Source organism: Gigantopelta aegis, chromosome 14 (genome assembly GCF_016097555.1).
Source record: "Gigantopelta aegis isolate Gae_Host chromosome 14, Gae_host_genome, whole genome shotgun sequence".
NCBI classification, from domain to species: domain Eukaryota; kingdom Metazoa; phylum Mollusca; class Gastropoda; order Neomphalida; family Peltospiridae; genus Gigantopelta; species Gigantopelta aegis.
Genome location: NC_054712.1, coordinates 50,019,366 through 50,041,650, shown reverse-complemented (window position 1 = coordinate 50,041,650; position 22,285 = coordinate 50,019,366). Strand labels below are relative to the sequence as shown.

Here is a 22,285-nt window from a genome sequence, read left to right as displayed (position 1 = left end):
CACTCAACACATATGGTTAAGGACCACACAGATAATGAGAGAGGAAACTCGCTGTCGCCACTTCATGGGCTACTCTTTTCGATTAGCAGCAAGGGATCTTTTATATGTACCATCCCACAGACAAGTTAGTACATACCACAGCCGTTGATATACCAGTCGTGGAACACTGGCTGGGACGAGAAATAGCCCAATGGGCCCACCGACGGGGATCAATCCCGCCCCTCCCTGAAACGAGAAAACCCCTTATAACAATAGTTAAAAAACCACACCCTCTCTTCAATTATATATTTGAAAAACCTGTTGACCCCTCTCCATTTTTTTTCACTTCTTCCCGATCTGACTGATCCTCCTATCTATTAGCTGCTTTTGCTGTTCACCTCCACATTCCAGTCCTTGTCTGTCCAACTGTTAGATGTGCTTGTTTTTGATGTGCTAAACAAAATGTATTTTCCGTCAACTTGTTGTGGTATTTCTTTTCATGCTATCGTTAAACATTCATTCATTCATTCATTCATTCATTCATTCATTCATTCACTTATTCACACACTCATTCATTCATTCATTCATTCATTCATTCACTTACTCACACACTCACTCATTCATTCATTCATTCATTCATTCATTCATTCATCCTTTGTCTAACCACTTAAGCGAGTGTTCATTTGTTACTTCATAAACAAAGAAACATGCAAACAAACAAATAAAAACAAACACACAAACAATCAAACAAACAAGTAACAACATCTTACCGGCTGAAATCTGTTTTTGAAAAACCAACACCCCTATGAATAAGCCCCAAACTTGAATCCCTCTTATTCCTGGAAACATTGTCACAGATCGTCAACCGACACTTCTAGCAGCCTGTCTGACTTCCTTCCTGGAATATATACACCAAAATCACTTAACAATACCTGTTAACCTTATTGAGAAATATGACTTCACAAACTGACGGCGGTATTAACCCATTGTCTTTCTGAAACTGTCGATAGAGGAACGTGTCTGTAGCAAAAGATATTAGTACATTTGGAACATTTTAGTAATTATATTTGAGCAAAGTTTAGAGAGACTGTTTCAATATCTCACGACCAACATTTAGAAAAACTAATACGATACCTCTTGTCGGTAAAACTATGTCAACAGTTGTGACAACATATAATAAAGCTGTTTAAAGGAAATATGCCAGGTATCGTTTGATGTTTACCTATTCCCTGCAAGTTAGGTAAGCAAGACTGGAAACATCATGAGTTCTAAGCTTGTTTGTCTCGGTGCTCAGTCATGGCCATGTAACTGTTTCCTTGTCTAAAAACAAAGCAAGCAAACAAACAAACAAACAAACAACATGCGTATTAAAGACTTTTATTACTAATCAGAAAGTGTAACTTATTTGGCTGCACTCGCTGTCCTCCTTTCACTCTTTGTTTCTTTCGTTCTATCTCTCTCTCTGTCTCAATCCGTCTTTCTCTGTCTCTCTCTGTCTCTATCTATCTATCTTTCTCTCTGTCTGTCTCTGTCTGTCTCTATCTCTCTGTCTCTCTCTCTCTGTCTCCGTCTTTCACTCTGTCCGCTTCTTTCTCGGTTTCTGTCTTTCTCACTCTTTCATTCTTTCTGTCTGTCTCTCTCTCTCTGTCTGTATGTCTCTCTCTCCGTCTTTTTGTGCCTCGGTCTCTCTCTGTCTTTCTCTCTGTGAACGTGATTAAAATGCAAAGTTATAGCAATACCCAGAACAGTGTGTAAAGTGGTTTACATTGTTTCTATAGCCTACATGTACGTGCATGTGCGCCTAAAATAAAGGCCTTTAGAGAAAACATAGCTGGGGTAATAAACATAATAGCATACTCAGTACCAGTTATTATCAATGTATGTCCCGAGTGAAATACTTTTCATTTGTCACTCGCTAAAGCTCGCGACAACTAAAAATGATTTGATTCGGGACATAATTTTGATAATAACTGGTATATCGTTTATTATCCTCTATATATCTCAAGCGCTTTGTTGTTCATTCGTCACGAACATGGTGAAGGGGTGGATCTAAAACAAAACCCAGGCAAAAGGGCATCTTGTCTAAAGGGGAAGGGGTTAGACCCCCCCCCTACCCCCACCCTGTATTCGTTTCTGTACAGTGGCACTACAGGCAGGATTTTGTAGGGGGGGGGGGGGGGGAGGGCACCTGGCAGCCAAGTAAACAATGATATTGAGTACGCCACTGATACCCCTAATTTTGCCTCTTTCTGTAGTGGCTTCAAATGATCTCTAAAATACGTTCACATTTCATGGGTCTGCAATACTGACAAAAACACGATTTTGCTGCCGAAATTATCCATGAAGAAAAGTTACTTTGAGCAAACCCAGCGAAAAACCATTTCAAGGGCAGGTTTAAACAAAGCAATACAATTGTAACCCAGTGTTAAACTAGGATTACTGAAAACCAGACATGTGAAATGCACAGTAAACATGACCCAGGGTTTAACATAGGTTTAAACCATATGTTTCCACCAATGACCTAGACATATGAAATCGGCCCTAAAAGTTTTATAAGCACCAGGCCTGTGGTTCGTTTTACCATTACATAAATGTCGAAAATGATAATTTTCAACTTTTAGAAGATTTGACTTCTTTTATCTATTAGTGTGTGTGTATGCGCGTGCTTGTTGTCTGCGTGCGCGAGTGTGTGTGTGCATGTGCGTGAGGTTATTTGTGTATGCGTGAGTGTGCGCGCGAGTGTGTGCGTGTGCGCGAGTGTGTTTGTGTGCGTGAGTGTGTGCGCGCGAGTTTCTGCGTGTGGGTGCGTGTTTGTACGTGCGAGTTTTTATCTGTATTTGTGTATGTGTATGTGTGCCTGTACACGTGTATGTGTGTGTGTGTTTGTTTGTTTGTGTATATGTTGGACATTACAACAGCCAGCAGCAGAGTGGAGCTACATAGCACTATATATCAAGGACCCGAGCCGTAGAACGTGTTAGGAACTGCGTACAAAACAGGAAAAAATAGGAAGAAAAGAAGAAGAAAAAGGTTTTATTTAATACATTTTATTTACGGTTATATGGCGTCAGACATATGGTTTAAGGACAACACAGATATTGAGAGAGGAAACCCGCTGTCGCCACTTCATGGGCTACTCTTTTCGATTAGCAACAAGGGATCGTTTACATGCACCAACCCACAGACAGGGTAGTACATACCACAGCCTTTCACAACGCAGTCGTGGTTGGCTGGAACGAGTCAAAAATAGGAGGTAAAACTGGGTACACAACGTATATTTGCAGCCCCCTCCCCCCACCTCACCCATCGCCTACAGCACTGCCTCCACATAACCCATCAAACTGTTACACCAGGAACGGCCTTACCCTTACACATGTGCTTATAGTCGGTAACATACGGTTGAGACGTGACTAGAACACCGAGAGACAAATTCTGAGAAAATAAACCCAACAGGTGTTTAAAGCACAATGCCAAAGTATTAAATGCAGGCCCATACCACTCTATTACTAACCCTAGTCATTTCTGTAGTGTGTCAATTAACCCTAGTTATTTCTGTAGTGTGTTACTAACCCTAGTCATTTCTGTACTGTGTTACTAACCCTAGTCATTTCTATACTGTGTTAACTAACCCTAGTGATTTTTGTACTGTGTTAGTTAACCCTAGTGATTTCTTTACTGTGATTGCAAGACGTTTTATGCACGGCTCAAACTTAAAGAATTTCTTACCTACGGTAATTTTGAGCCGCCTATATCATTATAAAATAAACACAAAATAAAAAAATAAAAAAATATCTCTTCAAACGACGGTAATAATTTTTATCCAACAGCAAACACCCCTCCCACAACACCACCCCCAAAAAACAAAAAACACAACAAAAAAAACCCCTTGCCATACGACTATTCATATCGCATCTACAGTAACTGCCATCGGCGTCACTGTTAAGTTCAAGTTCTGTTATTACAGTGGATATTAGCTGAAGAGGTACATCCCGATAGTTTATACTTCAAGTCATGTGATTCGTGGGGACGGGACGTAGCTCAGTGGTAAAGCGGCTCGCTTGATGCGCGATCAGTCTGGGATCGATCTCCGTCGGTGGGCCCATTGGGCTATTTTCGTTGCAGCCATTGCAGCACGACCGGTATATCAAAGGTCGTGGTATGTGCTATCCTGTTTGTGGGATGGTTCATATAAAAGATTCCTTGCTACTAATGGAAAAAAAAAGAGCGGGTTTCTCTCTAAGACTATATGTCAAAATTACCAAAAGTTTGACATCCAATAGCCGATTATTAATAAATTAATATGTTCTAGTGGCGTCGTTAAACAAAACCAATTTTTTTTTTTTAAAGTCATATTATTAGTAAAACTCTCGTCTTTAATATGTTGACTGTCCTGCTTCAGGTTACACCCCCCCCCCCCCATTAATTACTCAAGGCAATTCAATACAATGTCTGTCAGAATGTATTCTGTGAAAAATACAACACTATCGAGATTTTAGGGAGAGCTCTCAACTGACAAGTACCGTGTAAAAAATCAACATAGGTCGACCACGAAATGTTTCAGTTAACAGTCTGACCACCGCCTCGTGTTGCTGTTATACAAATGGCACCATACCACTTGCACAGTTGTTATCAGTTAGTACTACGTATAACAAGTAACTTCAAGCCAATGGGTTATTTAAATACTACAGAGGTCAACCTATGTGTAATCATCAAAGAAATATTTCAGAAAGCATATCAGAATTTTATAGTATATTTTTTTTATGAGGAACTATTTCCTAAACCGGACTATATTAAGTTGCTACAACACGTAACGACACGCTAAATGGTGGTGTGTTGCGTTGACAAGCACGTTTTCTTATTTACACAATGTGTGTTATTTATGGCTTGCAGTATCTTTTGTTTCTGTAGAAACGAATTTTTTTTATGGTCACTGCAATCGCTAGTCCAGAACTAAAAGAGAACACGGTATTTTCACAAATTAAAACTTTTTGACATGTAATTTTACAATTTTTCATTTCAGTTTATTTGTGGTGTTTATATTCAACTACGGTTCAAGAATACGGTACTGGGCACACACGTCAGCTATCTGGACGCCCACATTAGCTATCTGGACACCCACATTAGCTATCTGGACACTTACATTAGCTATCTGGACATCCATATTAGCTATCTGGACAGTTACATTAACTATCTAGACACCCACATTAGCTATCTGGACACTTACATTAGCTATCTGGACACCCATATTAGCTATCTGGACACTTACATTAACTATCTAGACACCCACATTAGCTATCTGGACATCCACATTAGCTATCTGGACACCCACATTAGCTATCTGGACACCCACATTAGATATCTAGATACACACATTAGCTATCTGGACATCCATATAAGCTGTCTCGACACCCACATTAGCTATCTGGACACCCACATGAACCTATCTGGACACCCACATTAGCTATCTGGACACCCACATGAGCTATCTGGACACTAACATTAGTTATTTAGACGCCCACATTTGCTATCTGGACAGCCACATCAGCTATCTGGACACACACATTAGTTATCTGGACACCCATATGATATTAGCTATCTAGACACCCACATCAGCTATCTGGACACACACATTAGTTATCTGGACACCCATATGATATTAGCTATCTAGACACCCACATCAGCTATCCGGACACTCACATTAACTATTTGGACGCCCACATTAGCTATATGGACATCCATATGATATTAGCTATCTTGACACCCATATTAGCTATCTTAACATCCAGATTAATTATCTGGACACCCACATTAGTTATCTAGATACCCACATTTGGACGCCCGCATTAGATATCTGGACACTCCCATTAGCTATCTGGACACCCGCATTAGATATCTGGACACTCCCATTAGCTATCTGGACACCAGCATTAGATATCTGGACACTCCCATTAGCTATCTGGACACCAGCATTAGATATCTGGACACCAGCGTTAGATATCTGGACACCCGCATTAGATATCTAGACACTCCCATTAGCTATCTAGACAAACGACTGAGCTGTGTTCGTTTGTTTGTCCAAAGCAAGGGCTATTGGTTAGTGATTATTGATTAGTGGTTAGTGAGAGAAAAGTCGGTGTAGTGGTGAGACCTATCCTTATCAAAACTCGCTCTGGGTTGGATCCAGTTCTAGAATAGAAACCCAGCATCTGCCATGACATGGAATATCGTCAGCACCTGCCATGACATGGAATATCGTCAGCACCTGCCATAACATGGAATATCGTCAGCGCCTGCCATGACATGGAATATCGTCAGCACCTGCCATGACATGGAATATCGTCAGCACCAAACACAATCGATCCCGAATTCGTCCTTGACTTGGACATATAGCACAGCTGCTTTCGTGAGTAATACGTCAGAACAAATACAAATGTATTTCACTGTAGCGTCTCCCTGAATTGTTTGCCTAACCCAAGTTTACCAAGATACAGCCTGACATGGCCTCATTTCATCTTAAGCACGATCGTCCCACCTGTGGTCTTTGTGTCCGTGACGAACACACGTGTGCACATAACAGGTATCGAAATAACACGTGTACTTCGAGACAGCGATATCTATAAATTGAACCACAACGTAAACGTAAGCCAGACCTCGTGAAAAAAAAAACATGATTTGGTTATTAGGCGTTTTAGCGATCCTGTGCAATGCTGTACATGGTTCGCAAGCACTGGAACCTCCTCCTCAGGACGGTAAGATGCCACCCCCTGACGGCATGATGCCGCCGTTCGACAACCAGCCACCAATGGGAGAAAACCCTGGATCGGATATGCCACCTCGAGACGGTAAGATGCCACCCCCTGACGGCATGATGCCTCCGTTTGACAACCAGCCACCAATGGGAGATAACCCTGGATCGGATATGCCACCTCGAGACGGTAGGATGCCACCCTCTGACGGCATGATGCCTCCGTTTGACAACCAGCCACCTAATGGCGACATGATGCCCCCATTTAACAACCAGCCACCAATGGGAGATAACCCTGGATCGGATATGCCACCTCGAGACGGTATGATGCCACCCCCTGGCGGCATGATGCCCCCATTTAACAACCAGCCACCAATGGGAGGAAACCCTGGATCGGATATGCCACCTCGAGACGGTAGGATGCCACCCCCTGACGGCATGATGCCTCCGTTTGACAACCAGCCACCTAATGGCGACATGATGCCCCCATTTAACAACCAGCCACCAATGGGAGATAACCCTGGATCGGATATGCCACCTCGAGACGGTAGGATGCCACCCCCTGACGGCATGATGCCTCCGTTTGACAACCAGCCACCTAATGGCGACATGATGCCCCCATTTAACAACCAGCCACCAATGGGAGATAACCCTGGATCGGATATGCCACCTCGAGACGGTATGATGTCACCCCCTGGCGGCCTGATGCCCCCATTTAACAACCAGCCACCAATGGGAGGAAACCCTGGATCGGATATGCCACCTCGAGACGGTAGGATGCCACCCCTTGACGGCATGATGCCTCCGTTTGACAACCAGCCACCTAATGGCGACATGATGCCCCCATTTAACAACCAGCCACCAATGGGAGATAACCCTGGATCGGATATGCCACCTCGAGACGGTAGGATGCCACCCTCTGGCGGCATGATGCCCCCATTTAACAACCAGCCACCAATGGGAGGAAACCCTGGATCAGATATGGCACCTCAGGACGGTAGGATGCCACCCTCTGGCGGCATGATGCCTCCATTTAACAACCAGCCACCAATGGGAGGAAACCCTGGATCAGATATGCCACCTCGAGACGATAGGATGCCGCCCCCTGGCGGCATGATGTCCCCATTTAACAACCAGCCACCTAATGGCGGCATGATGCCTCCGTTTAACAACCAGCCACAAATGGGAGGAAACCCTGGATCGGATATGCCACCTCGAGACGGTATGATGCCACCCCCTGGCGGCATGATGCCTCCGTTTAACAACCAGCCACCAATGGGAGGAAACCCTGGATCGGATATGCCACCTCGAGACGGTAGGATGCCACCGCCTGGCGGCATGATGCCTCCATTTAACAACCAGCCACCTAATGGCGGCATGATGCCTCCGTTTAATAACCAGCCACCAATGGGAGGAAACCCTGGATCGGATATGCAACCTTCAGAAGGTAGGATGCCTCCACCAAATATGCAACCACCTCCTGGCGGCATGATGCCTCCATCATTCATAAGGAACATGATGAATTTGCTAAAGAAGAAGAGCGCATTTTTAAACAAGATTTATGAGAGGCTAACGAACACAGACAAGAAGAAAATAGCCAGCGACTTGGCGGACATATTCCAAACTATTCGGATAGAAAAAGAGGGACAGCAGTAAACCGGTAAGGACAATTTGTAAACAGTAAATTGTATTTAGTGTATATAAACCGCCCTCGGTGGCGTCGTGGTTAGGCCATCGGTCTACAGGCTGGTAGGTACTGGGTTCGGATCCCAGTCGAGGCATGGGATTTTTAATCCAGATACCGACTCCAAACCCTGAGTGAGTGCTCCGCAAGGCTCAGTGGGTAGGTGTAAACCACTTGCACCAACCAGTGATCCATAACTGGTTCAACAAAGGCCATGATTTGTGCTATCCTGCCTGTGGGAAGCGCAAATAAAAGATCCCTTGCTGCCTGTCGTAAAGGAGTAGCCTATGTGGCGACAGCGGATTTCCTCTAAAAAATAATGTCAGAATGATCATATGTTTGACGTCCGATAGCCGATGATAAAAAAAAAAAAAATCAATGTGTTCTAGTGGCGTCATTAAATAAAACAAACTTTACCTTTTTTTAGTGCAAAAAATACTAAATGCACTGAGTATTCTTAATAATTAATGTTTTTGCTAATTACAAAACTAAATAAACTGCTACAAAACGTTTGGTTGGAGAAATGACAATTTCCAGCAGGATGGAGAATGGGGTTGAATGTAGAAGGGAACAATGAACGACACAAAGCCACGCACTGAAAACCTAACAGCTAACTAAACTGTCAGGACCATCGAAATACTTTTGAGCGGTTCAAATTCGCTCTGCTGAATGACATCCAAGCATATGTTATGCTAATTTGACTGTTTACTTCTTAAAAGGATTGTCATTGAATTTACTGCCACTGTTTATACGTTTCCATCCATCCATCCATCCATCCATATCTATCTATCTATCTATCTATCTATCTATCTATCTATCTATCTATCTATCTATCTGTCTATCTATCGAGAGAATGAGAGGAAGAGAGAGAGAGGGGGGGGGAGGGAGAAAGAGAGAGAGAGACAGACACGGAAAGAGAGAGAGAGAGAGAGAGAGAGAGAGAGAGAGAGAGAGAGAGAGAGAGAGAGAGGAGAGAGAGAGAGAGAGAGGGAGGGAGGGAGGGAGGGAGGGAGAGGGAGAGGAGAGAGAGAGAGAGAGAGAGAGAGAGAGAGAGAGAGAGAGAGAGAGAGAGAGAGAGAGAGAGAGAGAGAGAGAGAGAGAGAGAGAGAGAGAGGGAGGGTGGTGGTGGTGGTGGTTAGATATTAAGAGAGAAAATCCAGTTTGGGTTATGAGAAACATTAGGACGACCAGAATCACATTGCCTTTATATTCTAAACAAGAAAATGTATTCAGTATATAATTTTAGTCATTAATCGCATGCAAGTCATAATGGAAGCATACAAAATGTAAAACAATTAACTGTAATTTTGTCAAAATCTAACAATGTCTGTATTTAGTTTTTTTGTTTTTTACTTTTTCAGATGTGAAAACAGAACTGGGCACCAGGCAAGGACACACACATACTTAAAATATCGTTACTTACGATGTAGGCTGGTAATACTGAAATTAAACGTTATCGCATTCTTCTCAGTTTCATTTCATTTCAACTTATTTTCGTGCTTATATCCATTAAAGGTTCAAGCACGCTGTCCTGGGCACACACCTCAGCTATCTGGGCTATCCGTCCAGGACAGTGAGTTAGTTGTTAGCTGTTAGTTGTTAGTGAGAAAGAAGAGGGTGTAGTTGTCTCACACCTACCCACTGAGTCGTTAAAACTCGCTCTGGGTGGGAGCCGGTACCCTGTACCTACCAGCCTTATAAAACAGATTTCATTTCCCAAGTGGAGATTTGATTAGTATTGCCATCATACCCGTGTATAGTTTTCATTTCCTGGTATAGTGTACACGCCCGTATGTAACATTTATTCTCCATTACAGATAAGCACTTCCTTAAATGTTAGTCTGATTTTTAAAATTGTTTTAATATACCCAATGACTTTAGAAAGCGTATGAAAAGATCCCATGCTGCTTTCCAGAAGGAGTAGTCAAATAACTTCTTCTTACAAACAAGGGAGACAAAAAAGTAAATTTTATTAGTTTCACAGTTGCTTCCCTTAGTATTATTCTACTAGTATGACGTTCCAATATACCAAAATCAATTTGTAATTCATATTGCCGATAAGGTTAATGTTTACTTAAAGTTTGTTTTGTTTAACAACACCACTGAAGCACATTGATTAATTAATCATCAATGTTTACTAATAAAACTGATATAAGCAGGGTATCAACACACCCAAGTAGTACACACCAGTAAAACGTGTGGCCCCTCACATTTAATCCACCAGCAATAAAATGGGGAGGGAATGGCGGGGGGGGGGGGGGGGGGGGGGGGGTTGGGGAGGGGGGGAGGGGGGGGGCATGGGGAGGTGTCACCATACTATTTAAGAGAATTCATAAATATGTTTTTATTAGCATTATTGCTGTAAATGGCAATTCCATTTTTGAGGGTACCCTGCACTGGCTTCAACCTCTGGGGCCTAATTCACTAAACTCTCGCAACTTTGCGATCTCGCAGTGCAATGCTAAAAGACTTGCTTTGTTGTCTAGCAGAGCCTAAGAGACCTGTGTGAATTAGGTCCCTGGTGTATTTATTTATTGGCAATGGATATTAGTATTTAGTGGCGGATATAAGGAGGCCCCCTACATTTTGCGACAGTTATATTTTTATTTATTTAAAAAAATATATTTTACTTTGGAGAATCCGAGGAATCTTTTCTGGAACGTTTATAGCCTTCGGCCACATGTCATTTCCCCTCCCCCAATGTATTTTCTGTATTCGCTACTGGTATTTTCACAAAAAATAAAATAATCAGTGTCACATAATTATTAATACCGATCATAGCCGCATATTTGACGATGCATTTGGACATGGACGGGTTTTTGTTGTTGTTGTTGTTGTTGTTGTTGTTGTACAGTGCAGCAATATGGTTATAAAGGTAATTTGCTCTCTGCGTTACAGTTTGCGTCACTAGATTATTTATATAATAGAAAATGACATGTTTACTGGTCAATGTAAAATTTTGCTTTATTTAACAACTCGACAAATTAACATTGATTTATTTATCATTGTCTATTGGATGTTAAACATTTTGGCAATTGTGACATAAAATTATAGTCTTCGGCATAATCCGTTACATATGTCCATATAAAATCCAACAAAGGATCTTTTATATCTTTAAAAATAAATAAATCCATGATTATGTTTTAAAATGGCTATTGTTACCAAGTGATTTAAAAATTCACAATACGTCTTCGATACTATTGGGGACGGGACATAGACCACTGGTATATTTAGCGCTCACTTGATGCGCGGTCGGTCTAGGATTAATTCCCGTCCATTGGCTATTTCTTGTTCCAGCCAGTGCATCACGACTGGTATATCAAAGCCCGTGGTATGTGATATCCTGTCTGTGCGATGGTGCATATAAAAGATCCCTTGCATTTAATGAAAACAATGTGGCAGTTTTCCACTTTAAGACTATACGTAAAATTACCAAATGTTTGACATCCAGTAGCCGATGATTAATAAATCATTGTGCTCTAGTGGTGTTGTGAAACAAAAGAAAAGGAAAAAAAATTCAATACTATTGCGAGAGGACATGTACTATCATTATGGCAATACTCTCACAACAATAGTTTAACTATTGCAATTACCGCAGTAGTCAAAACGACAGCAATAGTCACCCCTACTACTTAGAAACCAAGCAGAAAAGCTGGAAGGCGGCTGAGTTGGAGTTTAGCCAATATACAGATGATCAGGAGTGCCGCATTTTGTATCTTGTTTCATATGCTTTAATTTGTATAACCCGACCTTAATCCAACGTAACTACCGTTATTCGGTCTGACAATGTCGTAACCGAAGAAGCGGAGGCGGTATTTACGGAAGTCTGCTCAACGTCTCCTGTCGGTTTGGGTGGGACGCAAATTGATGCACACATCCACATGGGTCACGTCTTCGTCGAGGTTGATTTACATCGGAAACAACACCGACCTTATATGCACTCTATGAACTGAAGTATAACCTGTTTACTAGAACATAGTGTTTAAACATCAACTATGATGCCCACGTAATATTATTGTCATATCATTCCATTTTAATAATACCATATTGATTTCACTGTAAGATAAAAATAATATTTGTTTAAAGACACCCCAGCACACTTTAAGCTACAGTTATTTTGTGGTCTAAGATTAAGGATATGTTGACACTTTGATTGAGAGAGAAAAAGACATAGTATTGGACTGAGAGAGCGAGATACAAAAAACTAGGGAAAAAGAGAGAGAGAGAGAGAGAGAGAGAGAGAGAGAGAGAGAGAGAGAGAGAGAGAGAGAGAGAGAGAGAGAGAGAGAGAGAGAGAGAGCGAGCACGGTCTAACTCTTCTGAAAAGCAGCAAGATAATTTTTATACTAGGAAATGACAGATATTCTATAGGTAGTACTAAAGAAGATAACATAAAGCTGGGCCAAAGTCCTTCCATGGATGTGATAGTGTTGGTTTCCAAATATTTAGTTTAATCTGGGCAATGAATGTATGCAACTTATTCTGGTATCACTATTTTTAATTGCTTGAAATATGTATGGGGTACTTGTAAAAAAACATACAAGTATGTGTAAAACTAGGGGTGTTGTAACAACACCACTAGAGCACATTGATTTATTAATCATCTGCTATTGGATGTCAAACATTTGGTAATTTTGACATAGTCTTCTTAGAGAGGAAACCCGCTCTTTTTTTCCATGAGTGGCAAGGGATCTTTCATATGCACCATCCTACAAACAGGATAGCACATGCCACGACCTTTGATATACTATTCGTGGTGCACTGTCTAGAACGAGAAATAACCCACCGACGGGGATCGATCCTATACCGACTGCGCATCAAGCGAGCGCTTTACCACTGGCCTACGTCCTGCTCCCTCCTAAAGTATGAAGGTTAACGCAACGAAAATTACACCATGCAAATTATTAGAACGAAAGCGAAACACAAATATATTTGCAGTTAACACAAAATACCGAAACTAACGCACTGGGCCCCGTTCCACGAAGCGATCTTAGCCCTAAGATTACCTTAAGCGCATAGCTACCCCATGCACTTAAGTTGATCTTAGGGCTAAGATCACTTCGTAAAACGGGGCCCTGGATTGTTTTCTCGGTGTAGGCGCAAATTCCGTATGTCTGTAATAAAAAATCTAATGTGTATACGTATGCGCATACGCATACGCATACGCATACATATACACAAACGAATACAGATACACATACGCATACATATACATATACACAAACGAATACAGATACACATACGCATACATATACATATACGCATACATTTATACATACGCACACATATACACATACGCATACATATACACATACGCGGACAGCTTACAAATAGGAAAATTTCACAATTTTGCGTCTCGACAGTAGGGATTTTTTCGATGGCTGTGTAAAGGAGGGTGGCAGAAGGCGGGGCAAAACTGAATGAAGTACGTAGGGTAGAGGCAGAATTTTCAGATACTGAAAAAAATTATAAAAATTTTGAATAAAAATATTATGGTCTACCTCTTTTCCAAGTTAGCGTTGGGTTCCCATACTTTCCCATGAATTGGGAACGTAGATTATGTGTTTTCCTCCTGAAATGGTTAAAAAATAAATAATAAACAGCATTTCCAAATGATTGACACAATAAATGCTTAAATGCTTAATATGTTTTCTCTGTGGTGTTGTTACAGGCAATTCAATTCTAACAATCGACATATATCTTTAGCTATCAAAGAAATAAATAAAGAAAAAATTGTTTATTTAACGACGCACTCAACACATTTTATTTACGGTTATATGGTGTCAGACATATGGTTAAGGACCAAACAGATATCGAGAGAGGAAACCCGCTGTCGCCACTTTATGGGCTACTCTTTTCGATTAGCAGCAAGGGATCTTTTATATGCACCATCCCACACAGACAGGGTAGTACATACAACGGCCATTTATATACCAGTCGTGGTGCAGTGGCTGTAACGAGAAATACCCCAATAGGCCCACCGACGGGGATCGATCCCACACCGACCGCACATCGAGCGAGCGCCATACCACTGGGCTACACCCCGCCCCCTTCAGCTATCAATGCCCCGACGCAACGCTCAGAAATACAATGCATAATCCGCATCAATCACTTTCTATGCAAATAGGCGGAGTAGATTCTACGTATGCGTCTCCGTACGCATGTGCGTATCTACTTGGAATGGAATTCACGCCTACATCTTTATCTATGAAATCCCTGGTCCCAGGCACAAAAATACTTGACTGAAGGAAGTGTTTATATGTGTATCTATCTCAACCATACGTATGCGGACGACGCATTACTGATTACGTATATGAATACGTATATGCATACGCATACGGTTTACGGAGAAACGGAATTTGCGCCTACCGCAGTTTCAAGATAACACTCTGTATCCAGTCACGTTATGACAGGAGAGTTCGGTTTAGACGAGTCTTATTTACAGCATGAACATTGATCTTCGCGAGACTAGGTGGGACGTAGTTCAATAGTAAAGACCTCGCCTGATGCGCGATCATTCTAAGATCGATCCCCATCGGTGGGCCCATTTGGCTATTTCGCGTTCCAGCCAGTGCCCCACAACTGGTGTAAGAAAGGCCGTGGCATGTACTATCATGTTTGAATGATGGTGCATATAAAATATCCTTTGCTGCTAATCGAAAAAGAGTAGCCCATGAAGTGGCGACAGCGGGTTTCCTCTCTTAATATATGTGTGGTCTTTAACCATATGTCAGACGCCATATAACAGTAAATAAAATGTGTTGAGTGCGTCGTTAAATATCTCCTTCCTTCCTTGATCTTCGCGGGAAGGGACTAATGGATTGAACGTCAGTCATTGTGATCCACTTGCATCGACTGGTTTTGAAGTTCCATACTGAAGCCGACCAAAGGGATTAAGGAGGATAATGCCACACTAAACACAAATTAAAATCACGAAAATATTTTTCGTCTTTCATCAGAGAAAGCCCTTTGTCTTGCAGTAATTTAAAACTGAACCGAAAGTCGTGCGTGTTATCGTCTGGTTGGCTCTAGGTCGTAAACAAGAATGTCCCTGATTTCAAGGTGAATCTACATCCAGACACAGTAATAGCTAAATAATTAACGATCAATAGTAAAGCGCTCGCATGCGGTGCGGCGGGACAGAGGATCGACACTCTTTGGAAGTGGGGTGGGGGTGGGGGTAGCCCAGTGGTAAAGCGCTCGGCTAATGCGCCTTCGGTATAGGATCGATCACCGTCGGTGGGCCTATTAGGCTATGTCTCGTTCCAGCCAGTACACCACGACTGGTATATCAAAGGCCGTGGTATGTGCTACCTTGACTATGGGATAGTGCATGTAAAAGATCCTTTGGTACTAGTGATAAAACATAAAGCGGCCTTCCTCTCTATGACCATATGTTCAACATCCAATAGCCAATGATTAATAAATCAATTTGCTCTAATGGTGTCGTTAAACAAAACAAACTTTAACAGTAGGGAAAACGTGTATAAAACACGCCTTGCTTATAAACTGGAGAAGTAAATTACATGACGGTACATTTTATTATAACTAACAATTCTATACTATACTAATAGTGCCCGAGTAGGAGTGTTGTGGGGGTGTTCTCAAAGATTTTATTTTCTGTTTATCTCACTGCCTCTTTTCCTTCGTTTGACGTGCTATAAGCTGTAAGTTCGATCAGCCTTGAAGGACTCGGTTTTACCCGTGTTCCAGTAAGTGCCCCATATCTCCTGTCCATATCTCTCTCTCTCTCTCTCTCTCTCTCTCTCTCTCTCTCTCTCTCTCTCTCTCTCTCTCTCTCTCTCTCTCTCTCTCTCTCTCTCTCTCTCTTTCTCTACCGGCCTCGGTGGCGTCGTGGCAGGCCATCGGTCTACAGGCTGGTAGGTACTGGGTTCGGATCCCAGTCGAGGCATGGGATTTTTAATCCAGATACCGACTCCAAACCCTGAGTGAGTGCTCCGCAAGGCTCAATGGGTAGGTGTAAACCACTTGCACCGACCAGTGATCCATAACTGGTTCAACAAAGGCCATGGTTTGTGCTATCCTGCCTGTGGGAAGTGCAAATAAAAGATCCCTTGCTGCCCATGAAGAGTAGCCCATGTAGTGGCGACAGCGGGTTTCCTCTCAAAATCTATGTGGTCCTTAACCATATGTCTGACGCCATATAACCGTAAATAAAATGTGTTGAGTGCGTCGTTAAATAAAACACTTCTTTCTTTCTCTCTCTCTCTCTCTCTCTCTCTCTCTCTCTCTCTCTCTCTCTCTCTCTCTCTCTCTCTCTCTCTCTCTCTCTCTCTCTCTCTCTCTCTCACACTTTTTTCCTCGGTCTCTAGATATATCTCTGTATATGTCCGTCTCCATCTCTCTCTATCTGTCTCTTTTTCTTTCTCTTTCTCTCTCGTTTCTTTCTCTCTCTATCTCTCTGTATCTATCTTTTTGTCTCGCTACCTCTGTCTCTCTCCCTATATCTGTCTCTTTCTTTCTTTCACCCTCTCTCACTTTATCTGTCAGTCTTCCTTTGTATATTACCGGCCTCGGTGGCGTCGTGGTAGGCCATCGGTCTACAGGTTGGTAGGTACTGGGTTCGGATCCCAGTCGAGGCATGGGATTTTTAATCCAGATACCGACTCCAAACCGTGAGTGAGTGCTCCACAAGGCTCAATGGGTAAGTGTAAACCACTTGCACCGACCAGTGATCCATAACTGGTTCAACAAAGGCCATGGTTTGTGCTATCCTGCCTGTTGGAATTGCAAATAAAAGATCCCTTGCTGCTAATCGGAAGAGTAGCCCATATAGTGGCGACAGCGGGTTTCCTCTCAAAATCTGTGTGGTCCTTAACCATATGTCTGACGCCATATAACCGTATATAAAATGTGTTGAGTGCGTCGTTAAATAAAACATTTCTTTCTTTCTTTCCTTTGTATTCTTTAGATTCCATCTGCTTTCCACTTCTTTTGCTGTCCACATCGACATCGCAGGCCTACTATATCAAGCAGCGACGGGTGTTTGTCTCTTGGGGCCATTCTTCCTACTCTGGCAGCTCCACTTATCTTTCAACTTCTTTTGCTGTCCACATCCACATCGCAGTCCTACTGGTTGTCTCCCATTTGTTACACATCCCATTTATTACACACCTGCATATTCCCAGTTCTTACACAGTCATCTTAGGGACTAATTAACAAACCCATATCCTTAGTGGAACAGTCTAGTCCAATTCAGCTTTATTCCATCAGACCAATCACATTGGTACATAATACATGTATGCAGTTGTAAATTGATATGCATATTGTAAATCGGGAAAATAACGCGTGTTTAAACTGAAAAATCCAAGCGTATTGTTTTACTTCATAAACGGTTTTACCTCTAAAACGGTCTTAATTGAATAACTGAAGCCATGAGCAGTAATATTTATTATTCCAGTTTACAGTACATCAGCAGCACGCATAGATTCTCTATCATCACATAGTAAATAGATAATTTGTAATAAATAAATGTGAATATATATGTTCTGTTCTTTTGTCTTAATTGTTAATAGAAGGTGAGTCCATTATTGCATACTAGGTAGAAGGTATAGGATTAGCAGTGCACTCAACCATACTGTTATACGCTGTGTAAGAAATGGGACGTGTAACAAATGGGACGTGTAACAAATGGGAGGCGGTTTCGACCGGTAGAATGCCTGTTAGGAGGCCTTTCTTCCCCGGCACTTCCATCCCATGGAAATCTGGACCAGCTAACCTGGGCTTACCCACTTGTTCGACCGCTAACTGGATTGGGCGCGATGCCCTCCCTTTGCGAATCCCTAGCCTCCAGGGCTCTTAATTAGTAAGTAACATGTTATATGTTAAAGTTTGGTAAATATATATTAATATTATCAATTTATTTAGGCGAGCCCGACTGAAAATGGCACCAACTAAATTAAAATGTAAATACATAACCTGATACTTCCTATTTATATATTTCTTTTCATTGCTGCACTTGAAAACTAACTATCTTTTTATTGCTGCACTTGAAAACTAACTATCTTTTTATTGCTGCACTTGAAAACTAACTATCTTTTTATTGCTGCACTTGAAAACTAACTATCTTTTTATTGCTGCACTTGAAAACTAACTATCTTTTTATTGCTGCACTTGAAAACTAACTATCTTGTTTTATAAAGTAAAGCCCCGTTTTATTCTTTAGGACATTTGGTCTTACCAACAAAATTTCTAAATTCCCCCCATCATCTCAACCAGTCGCGGTCCTGTCTGTGTCGCCGCCTCCCACCCCCGGGACCCGACCAGTGCCAGCCGACGCACATAAATTATGTCTGAACAGACTGAACCAGTGGACCAGTCGACGCCGCATTTGGACACAGCGATCTGCGAGACTCCACGGCGTGCGTCTCCCATTCCAACCCCTTCGAGGCGGTCGGCGTCGAGTCCCCACTCCCGGGGGTCTCCGCCAAGATCCCTATGGATGTTGCAGCTGCGAAGCGGAAGGCCGTCGCCCCACCGAGTAGTGACCAGCCAGCCAAGCCTCGGCCTTCCGCGACTGCCCGGGGCAGGGACGCCGTCTGGGGCCTCGCCATCTCCAAGATCAAGGGCCAGTACGCTCGATACTTGACCGGGGACACCTCGGACACTAGCTCACTGCCGGGAGGCATGCTTGAGGGCAACTTTAAGAAGTTTCCTGACGGAGTTGAGTGTACCATCCACGCCATGGAACTACGAGACGGGATGTTTGGACTTGTGGAGACGTCGCGCCGAGATGATCTCTACAAAAACGGAATACTCTTCGAAAACATGGACAACTACACCGTCCACAGAGTACTGAAGATCATCGCCGGCGCCCATTACGTCGAGCTAGCCAAGACCTTTCTAGCCCAGTGTTGGAGGAAACTGGTGCCGCAGTTCAACGCCAAGCACTTTATCTCGTCCCCATAGTCGCCAACCGTTCCAAGGACGTAATTGGACTTCAATTTTTTTGGCCGGCATTCAAAATTTCATTTTATTTGATTTTTTTTTTTGTAAACAGTCCGACGCACTTTATTTTGGCAGCCCGTCTAAATTGTTCAAATCACCTTAAAACCCTTAAATTTTTGTCCAGACATGAGTAGTATGAATGAACTCATTTTGGCTTTAGGTCTTTGGATCTAACTACTAAATTCGTATTCCAAATTCCGCCCACCTTAAACTCAACCCCCCACCCCCCCCCCCACACACACAACCCGGGCCATATAGATCGGACTTTAAACTTTTAGACCTCCATTCAAAATTTTAAGTCGAAATTATTATTATTATTTTTAATATTGTTAAATAATCCGATCCTCTCTTCTTTCTCTTATTTATTTTTGGACTGTCCTTCTAAAATGCTCCATATTATATAAATATTCGGCCGAGCAGTCAATTCTTTTTATTTTTGGCTTGTAACTTTTTATTTTATTTTACTTTTAATTCTATTAAAGGGACATTCCTGAGTTTGCTGTATTGTAAGATGTTTCCAACTAATAAAATATTTCTACGATTAAACTTACATATTAAATATATTTTCTTGTTTAGAATATCAGTGTATGTATATTCAATGTGTTTATGATCGTCTTAATATTTGTAAGAAGGCCAAACTGAAGTTTGTCTTCAAATAATTTCGTACGTACGAAAAAATTATATTTTAGGACATATATGAAATTTAACTTAATGCTAATATTAAAACGATCAGAAACACGTTTAATATAGAGCCACTAAAATTTTATGCAGCAAAACATATTTGATATGTAATTACAATCGTTAAAAGGTCTCTGTTAATCGATAACATCTTAAAATTTGCAGCAAACTCAGGAATGTCTCTTTAACTTTTTAACTAATAGCTATTTTCAAAATTCTTCCCATTTTCAACTCTATCCTCTCCCCATCCCGAGTGAGGCCACCGAAACCCTAGTGGTATATGGGCACTGTCACGGGGATTCTATAATTCCCGTAACTGAATAAAACACGATTATCAAAATCTCTCTCCTAACTGTCTATCTATTAGATCTCTCTGTAACAGGCTGTTAAACCCTAGTATGGCTCGTCTCTAGGTATGATCAGAGATACGATCTTATATAAAGTATATGTAATATAGCACGTTTAGTTCACTAGAAACACAACAAAACACAATACACTTTGGAATCTGTATTAACCTACGCTGACAAATGTACAGCCGTAGTAGTTAATTAATAACAACAATAATAACAACCCAGAACTGATCACTTAATTAGTTAATCTCTAGGTGTCTAGTTACACAATATGCGCATCACTTCACCGTGACACAACCACCCACACGTGTGATAATTGAGAACCGCTTCAGGAGAAGTTAATTAATAAGGGAATTACAACACCATTCCTAACTGGTAATTTTTAATTAACCCTTATACTCGTTCAGTAACGTGTGATAATTTAGAGGACGCTTCTTGGGGAACTTAATTAATAAAGGAATTAAAGCTCTATTCCTAAAGGGTTAATTTTAATTAACCCTAACTACTCATTCAGTAACCTTGTAACACAGAATAATACTGGTACCTATCACAATAAAGACAATAACCTACAGTTTACCTAGGTCTTCTAGGATGACTGGCTAAGCTTTATATTACCAAATACTCGTATAATGTTAGAACAAAAAGTCTACGATTTACTTCGTCAGATGACCGAAGACACTGTCTAGAGAATATTGGTATAATACAGTATTAAAATATTTAAAAGTCACATCAATCACATCAAGGTTATACTCAGAGCAGAAAATATATAATTACCAAAGTCCCGTCTGAACTAATATAGATCGTTCAGTGGACGACGTCCGTGATCCCCTGGAGCCTTCCTAGTTCGTTCTCCTCCTAACTCTAAAAACCTAGCTATTTATTATAAAATCAGAAATTCGCCTGGGGGTACAAGGCGGTACCTCCCCCTATCATCTGATATTTCCACCGCGACCAAGCGGTATTATTTCTCTCTGATCGTCAGACTTACTGACGCCATCGTCGCCAAATCACGGTTGTAAAAACCGCACTCGCAGAGGTATTACGTAACTACTCGCCACATGGCCTCCGCACCTGGCTAAGGGTGTGTATTAGGCGTACCGATCGAGGACCGTCGCGCAGAAGTATTACGTAACAAGTGCACACGACCCTCTAAAACAATTAATATCGCCACAGGCGAAAAGAAATTAAGAGCATGTACCGTCACAGGCACGTTAAACTGTTATCTGTCTAGTGTAGGCTTAACCTGTCTACTTCAAAGTATTCATTGAATGGTTTCTTACATTATTAAGAGACACTTGTAACCACCTACTACTACACTCCCCTATTATCGGCATCGTTAACTTGTGATATGAACCAGATTACGCGTGCTTACGGGAGAGGACGGAAATGCCATTTGGGTGCAAGGAAGCACACAGAAACTGCGCCTGTGGAGGAAGCTGTGGTGTGGACAGGTTATAGGACATGAGTAGGAGGAAACTGGAGAACAGAATCAAAACAGATTGAAATCGAATTTGGTCTTTGTATCTTTTGCTGAACACATACAGAGAGAGAGAGAGAGAGAGAGAGAGACAGAGAGAGAGGTCTTATTTCAAAAACGATACAACAATATCCACCACCCAACACTATTCCCAAACCTGCCATTGAACATCAACGACAACTTTTCACTTTCTCACCTGGGATTAACATAAAAAATAAACCTTAAAATCTACACTGAGAACTTATCACACGTTAACTAACACCAGTACGTTATATGTGACCTTGAAACATGCTTTTTCGCCTTCATTTCCGGCCATTGAAGACACGGACACACTATCACCTGCTGCTTTGTTTTTACCTGTTAACTGTTTTGACTCCATGTGTGAAGGTTATAAGATAATTATA

The 22,285-nt window shown here is 41.7% G+C and overlaps 2 protein-coding genes across 2 annotated transcripts; both read left to right on the top strand.

Moving 5' to 3' along the window:
• Positions 1-6,733: 6,733 nt before the first annotated feature.
• On the top strand, positions 6,734-7,869 carry LOC121389324 (basic salivary proline-rich protein 3-like). The gene is made up of 2 exons (XM_041520920.1): positions 6,734-7,721; positions 7,862-7,869. The coding sequence occupies exons 1-2, from the start codon at positions 6,734-6,736 to the stop codon at positions 7,867-7,869; spliced, it is 996 nt and encodes a 331-aa protein (XP_041376854.1).
• Positions 7,870-7,877: 8 nt separating this feature from the next.
• On the top strand, positions 7,878-9,874 carry LOC121388198 (41 kDa spicule matrix protein-like). Its single transcript, XM_041519466.1, has 2 exons — positions 7,878-8,384; positions 9,770-9,874. The coding sequence occupies exon 1, from the start codon at positions 7,880-7,882 to the stop codon at positions 8,378-8,380; it is 501 nt and encodes a 166-aa protein (XP_041375400.1). The 5' UTR covers positions 7,878-7,879; the 3' UTR covers positions 8,381-8,384; positions 9,770-9,874.
• Positions 9,875-22,285: the final 12,411 nt, after the last annotated feature.